The 6,795-nt window shown below is 43.4% G+C and overlaps 1 protein-coding gene across 1 annotated transcript; it reads right to left on the bottom strand.

Moving 5' to 3' along the window:
• Nucleotides 1–279: 279 nt before the first annotated feature.
• On the bottom strand, nt 280–6,309 carry LOC111786094 (probable serine/threonine-protein kinase At4g35230). The gene is made up of 9 exons (XM_023666438.1): nt 5,737–6,309; nt 5,515–5,650; nt 5,292–5,425; nt 5,097–5,202; nt 3,796–3,881; nt 3,489–3,677; nt 2,121–2,285; nt 1,930–2,043; nt 280–855 (listed from the first exon to the last, which is right to left on the bottom strand). The coding sequence occupies exons 1-9, from the start codon at nt 6,091–6,093 to the stop codon at nt 601–603; spliced, it is 1,542 nt and encodes a 513-aa protein (XP_023522206.1). The 5' UTR covers nt 6,094–6,309; the 3' UTR covers nt 280–600.
• Nucleotides 6,310–6,795: the final 486 nt, after the last annotated feature.

Below are 6,795 nucleotides of genomic sequence, written 5' to 3' on the forward strand. Positions count from 1 at the left end.
TAAAGCCTTGAGGGGAAGCCCAAAGAGAAACATATGTTAGCGATAGATTTGGGCTGTCACCGGGCGATGTGCCAACAAGGACACTGGCCCCTAAAAGGGATGAGACTATGAGATCCCACATCGATTGGAGAGGCTTTCTGTATTTTTTATGAGTGAAAACCTCTCTATAATAGACACGTTCAAAAAACGTAAGAGAATCATGGATTACAATCTTATTAGTATATTGTCTTCAAAACGAACATTTTCCTATTGATCTTAAGATGATGTTGCTATCATGAGTAACAATAATACGAGCTCGAGCTCGATTTCTTCGTGGCACAATTATGCACACCCAAGAATCAAAATATGCTGTATTAAGCTTATACATAAATAGAACCAAGAAATTATTTCCCAATTTAAAAAGAAAAAAAAAATAACACAATTATTGAGAAGACATCAGTTCCTTTCTATCTTACAAATTTGATTTTATGACCATATTTAGTAACTTTCCATTTTAAGTGCAACTCCATGTTATGTTCCTGTTTCAAAAACTATCAACAGCAGCAAACCACAGACCAGGAACACAACACAGGAAGGACGACACTTACTGCGAGTCGATTCTCAAGATCCTCGGCCGCCTTTTTGTCGTTTCTCTTCTAATGCAGCAGCCTCGTTCAACATGTCGGCTGCGTCCTTGTGCATATCTAGCTTGGCAAGCGCAACGGCCTGCATGTAAAATGAAGTCGACCAATCGGGGTAAACACATTGGGCTTGCATCGCGTCTCGAAGAGCAGCGTCGGGTTGGTCACAAAGAAGATAACATAGGCTCCGTCGTGCATAAACAGTGGGAGAAACCATGGTGCCAACATCAATGAACTGCAGATTGTGTATATCATAGTTACTTCTTGTTTTAGTCTTCAACAAGAACAATTCTTCCAATTCATTCATAACCAGAAACAAACATTGAGAGCAACTAGTTGATTACGTATGTGAGTTCCCGCATCGAGTGGAGAGGAGAACAAAGCATTCTTTATAACGGTGTGGACACATCTCCCTCTCCCTAGCATACGTGTTTTAAAGACCTTAAGGAGAAGCCCGAAAGGGAACAATATCTGCTAGTGGTGGGCTAGAGCTGTTATAAATGGTATCAGAACCATACACTTGGTGATGTGTCCGTGAAGAGGCTAGGCCCCAAGGGGTGGACACGAGGCAATGTGCCAGCAAGGATGCTAGGCTCCCGAAAGGGGGTGGATTGGGGAGGCCCACATCGATTGGAGAAAGAGAATGAGTGTTAGCGAGGACGCTCGACTCCAAAGGGGTGGATTGTGAGATCCCACATTGATTGGAGAGGGGCACGAAACATTCTTTATAAGGGTGTGGACACCTCTCCCTAGCAAACGCATTTTAAAAACCTCGAGGAGAACCCTAAAAGGGAAAGCCAAAGAGGACAATATATGCTAACGGTGAGCTCGGCTGTTACAAATAGTATCAGAGCCAGGTGGGCTTGGGCCGTTACAAATGGTATCAGAGCCAGGTGGGCTTGGGTCGTTACAAATGGTATCAAAGCCAGGTGGGCTTGGGCTAATCCAAATGGTATCAGAGCCAGACACCGAGAGATATGCCAGCAAGAAGGCTGAGCTCCAAAGGGGAGTGGACACGAGGCGGTGTGCCAACAAAGATGCTGGGCCCGAAAATGGGTAGATTAGGGGGTCCCACATCGATTAGAGAAAGGGAATGAGTGTCAACGAGGATGCTCGGCTCCAAAGGGGTGGATTGTGAGATCCCACATCAGTTGGAGAAGGGAACGAAACATTCTAATATCTGCTAGTGGTGGGTTTGGGTTGTTACAACTAGGACTCAAACCAGATGCTAACATCCAACCAAACATCCGACCAAAAGTAAACAAATGTGATTTTGTGGCAGTTGAAAGACAAGAAATCTAAATGGTACCTGAGAATAACAGTCAATTGCTGTTTTAAAATCCTTGTCACGAAATGCCAAGTCCCCACGCTTCCTTGCCTCCAACATGTCTCTCATTTGTTGAGTCCATTCTTGGAAAGACAACTGGAAAAGAATTCTAGAAATTTAAACATATCATACAGAAAATAACAACATTTGTTTAAGAATCACAATGACTTTACCTCGTTTGTTCCTTCGTCGTCTTTGTAGTGTGTCATTACCAAAATCTGATGGATAGCAGTGAGATCCATCCTCGTACAAGCATCGCCCATTGGAGTGAGAGGATGTTGTGGCGTTGGAGGCGCTTCCTCATGCTTTGGAATTCCTAGCATCACATAAGATGGAACCTGCAATCTCAAGACATGTCTTTTAAGCTTTAGACCATTGGCCAATGCACTACTTGAAGGCACCCAACGAGACAAAAGAATCGAGGCTGCTAGCAGATATTGTCCTCTTTGGGCTTTTGCTTCTGGGTTACCCCCTCGAGGTTTTAAAACGAGTCTGGTAGGGAGAGGTTTCCACACTCTTATCAGAATGCTTTGTTCCCCTCTCCAACTGATGTAGAATCCACCCCCCTTGAGGCCAGCATCCTTGCTAGCTCACCGCCCGATGTATGGCTCTGATACCATTTGTAATAGCCCAAGCTCTCCTAGCTCTGATACCATTTGTAACAATCCGAGCCCACCGCTAGCAGATATTGTCCTCTTTGGACTTTCCGTTTTGGATTTCCCTTCGAGGTTTTAAAACGCGTCTAGTAGGGAGAGGTTTCTACACCCTAATCTTTTGGATTTCCCTTCGAGGTTTTAAAAACGCGTCTAGTAGGGAGAGGTCTACACCCTAATCTTTTGGATTTCCCTTCGAGGTTTTAAAAACGCGTCTAGTAGGGAGAGGTTTCTACACCCTAATAAGGAATGTTTCGTTCCCTTCTCCAACCGATGTAGGATCTCACAATCCATCTCCTCGGGGGCCCAGCGTCCTCGTTGGCACACTGCCTGGTGTCTGACTCTATACCATTTGTAACCGCCCAAACCCACCGCTAGCAGATATTATCCTCTTTGAGTTTTCCCTTCTAGGATTTATCTCAAGGTTTTAAAATGCGTCTGGTAGGGAGAGGGGTTTCCACAACCTCATAAGGAATGCTTCGTTCCCCTTTCCATTCAATGTGGGATCTCACAATCCACTCCCTTGGGGACCCCCAACATCCTCGTTGGCACACCGCCCGGTGTCTGACTCTGATACCATTTGTAACAGCCCAAGCCCACCGCCAGATATGGGATCTCACAATCCACCCCCTCCTTAGGGACCCCAACATCCTCGTTGGCACACCGCCCGATGTCTGACTCTGATACCATTTGTAACAGCCCAAGTCCACCGTCTAGATATTGTCCTCTTTGGACTTTCCCTTCTAGGTTTCCTCTCAAGATTTTAAAACACGTCTGGTAGTGAGAGGTTTCCACGCCCTTATAAGGAATGCTTCGTTCCCCTCTCCAACTGACATGAGATCTCACAGTAATCAATATCGAATACAAGCTAATAACATGGTTGCTTACATCAGGTTTATTTTGTAAGGGTTCGAGGGTCGCAACAAGGTCCTTAGTATTTGGCCGATCCCGAGGTTCATATTGTAAGCATCGTGAAGCAAGATCAAAAACGACAGTTGCCTCCGCAGTTGAAAAGTTACCCTCCAAATGCGAATCCATTAAAAGAATAATGTTTTTGCCTCGTATCATATCGAGTGCCTGCACATAACATTACACATATTAATTCTTGTCATAGCAAATGATTTATTAGCTTCAAAAAGTCTCATTGCCCTTTGACCAATAAAAGCTATGTGGGTTATAAGAATCAAACACTTACATGACTAGGAGGGATGTGCTTGCCACTTAGTAGATCTAAGAGCACAGTTCCAAAGCTAAAGATAACACTTTCTGCAGTCACTCGTCCTGTAACAAACAAACATATACATGACTAAAATCGAAGTACTTCTCCCCATGAATGATAAAATATTTGAGGAAGCCGCCACCCCCATGTGTGTAATAGCCAAGCCCATTGCTAGTAGATATCGTCCTCTTTGGACTTTCCCTTTCAAGTTTCCCCTCAAGGTTTTTAAAACACGTCTGCTATGGAGAGGTTTCCACACCCTTCTAAAATTCATCCCCCTTCGAGACCCAGCATCCTCGCTGACACTCGTTCCTCTCTCCAATCGATGTGGGATCTCACAATCCACCCTTTTCGGGACCTAGCGTCCTCGTTGGCACACTGCCCAGTGTCGGGCTCTGATACCATTTGTAAGAGCTCAAGCCTACCACTAACAGATATTGTTCTCTTTAGGCTTTTTCTTTCAAGTTTCCCCTCAAGGTTTTTAAAACAAGTCTCGTACGAGAGGTTTTCACACCCTTATAAAATTCATCCGCCTTCGAGGCCCAGCGTCCTCGTTGACACTCGTTTCTCTCTCCAATCGATGTGGGATCTCACAATCCACCTCCTTCAGGACCTAGCGTCCTCGTGGCACATCACCGAGTGTCTGGCTCTGATACCATGTGTAAGAGCCCAAGCCTACCAGATATTGTCCTCTTTACGCTTTGTCTTACAAGTTTCCCCTCAAGGTTTTTAAAACAAGTCTGCTAGGGAGAGGTTTTCACACCCTTATAAAATTCATCCGCCTTTGAGACCCAACATCCTCGCTGGCATACCACCCAGTGTCTGGCTCTGATACCATTTGTAAGAGTCCAAGCCTACCTCGAGTAGATATTCCCGTCTCTTGGTTTTTCCCTCTCAGACTTCCCCTCAAGATTTTTAAAACGCATCTGGTGGGAGAGAGAGGTTTCCACACCCTTATAAGTTTCATCCCCTTTGAAGCCCAGCGTCCTCTCTCCAATTAATGTGGGATCTCACAATCACAACTCCGAGTGTCGGGCTCTGATACCATTTGTAACAGCCCAAGCCAACCGCTGGCAAATATTGTCCTCTTTGTTCTTTTCCTTTAGGTTTCCCCTCACGGTTTTAAAAACGTGTCTCATAGGGAGAGGTTTCCACACCCTTATAAAATTCATCCCCCTTCGAAACCCAGCGTCATCACTGACACTCGCTCCTCTCTCCAATCAACGTGGGATCTCACAATGTAGCTAACATGAACGAATACGAACAAGAACACATACCATTTCTTAAATATTCAGGTGGAGTATATGCAAGATTAGTGCTATAACTTTTACCATCCCGGCTGTTCTTCATCAATCCAAAACAAGAAAGCCGAGGATCACCATTCTGTCAAAACAAAACCCATCAGCAAACCATAATTCAGCTCTCATTCAGACAAAACATGACCATATACAAAAAACCCATTGTAGCATCACCTCATCAAATAGAACTCTATACGCATTCAAATCATGATACAATGGACGTTCCTGAGAGCTACAGTAATCTAATGCCTTAGCCATATGTAAAGCAACTCTCAATCTCATAGCCCACTCAATCGTCTGATTCTCCCCTGTCAAGTAAACCCAAAATGGATATCACCACATCATGAGCTAATAACCAAGAACAAAGATCTTAATCTCATAAATTATAAGAACATACAATGGAACAGATGCTTTGCGAGGGTGTCATTGGGCATATACTCCGCAATAAGAAGCCTCTCATCGCCTTCACAGCAATACCCAATAAGATTCGCTAGCCTTTTATGCCGCAATTTACCCACCCCTGATGCTTCCTCCTAAAGAAACCGATCAAAATCATACAAGAAATCAACAATGGAACGTAATCGAGAAAAATGGAGAAATGGGTTTCAAGGATTAGTACAGCGAACTGTTTGGGGTCAGGCCAAGCTAACTTAGTGAACTTCTTGACGGCGATCCAGCGGCGATTGCTCTGGTTTTGAAGGCGTCCTTTGTAAACGACATTGGGGGCTTTCTCGCCGCTCTCGGAAACGATGTAATCCGAGCTGAAATTGTTGGTAGCAGCCTTGAGGTCGGCGAAGGAGAACTCGGAGAAAGCAGGGACGCCGCCGCCGCCGCCGCCGCAACCGCCGTAGCCGGCTGCAGGATCAGAAGAGCCATTAGAAGGATGTGATTGGGAATTGTTTTGGGGAAGAGGGGCATGATTGTTTGTGCCTCCTAGACTGTGAGCCCTTTGTAAGGACGATCCACAGCAGCCCATGACTGACTCGTCCACTCAATCCGCCGCCCACCTCCACCAGCTCCGCCGTTTAACTAGAAAAACCTCATACAGCTCCGCCGTTTACTTGAAAGCTCCACTCTCTCTCTCTCTCTCTTACCCTCTCTCTCTCTTCTGGTTTTTTCCCTATTTTTTAATTTTCTTGGGTTGATTTTCCATGGCTGGGCACTGACAGGACCTCTGTTTTTCTCTCGGCTTCCTCCTCGCATTGAGTTGTCTTTTTTGAGTAGGGGAGGGGTAATTTGGTAATTTCGGATAACGTCTCTTTTTTGTTTCTCGCGCTGTACTGTCACGTCCGTTGTCATTTTTTTTAATTTTTTTGTTATTAAATAATAAATTATATTTTTCAGAAAATTATGAATTATTATTATTGTTATTTAAATTATAAATAATTATAAATGATGAATAATAATGCTCCGGCCTCTGTTCCTACCTATTTTATTATTATAGTTATTGGAAATCGAAATGTCCTTTTTTTAAAATTTTATAAAATAATTATAATTAATTATCTGCTCAAAAAAATTATAAATAATTTTAAATTTTGTCTTTTTTTAGTTTACAAAATTTAATCGTGTAAAATTAATGTTTCTATTTAATAGAATTTAAATTTTTTATTTTATATCTAACAAAATTTTAAATTTTTTAATAATTAAATGTAGAAGTGACTTATTATATACCTCCTTA

The sequence above is a fragment of the Cucurbita pepo genome, unplaced genomic scaffold, assembly GCF_002806865.2.
Source record: "Cucurbita pepo subsp. pepo cultivar mu-cu-16 unplaced genomic scaffold, ASM280686v2 Cp4.1_scaffold001006, whole genome shotgun sequence".
NCBI lineage: Eukaryota > Viridiplantae > Streptophyta > Magnoliopsida > Cucurbitales > Cucurbitaceae > Cucurbita > Cucurbita pepo.

Bases quoted from the DNA above. Each gene is read 5' to 3' on its own strand.
- LOC111786094 (XM_023666438.1), bottom strand. From the start codon at position 6,093: ATGGGCTGCTGTGGATCGTCCTTACAAAGGGCTCACAGTCTAGGAGGC. The intron at 5,203-5,291 runs GTGATGCTACAA...TTGTTTTGACAG, and splicing joins ATAGAGTTCTATTTGATGAG to AATGGTGATCCTCGGCTTTC. The intron at 3,678-3,795 runs GTAAGTGTTTGA...TGTTATGTGCAG, and splicing joins AGCACATCCCTCCTAGTCAT to GCACTCGATATGATACGAGG.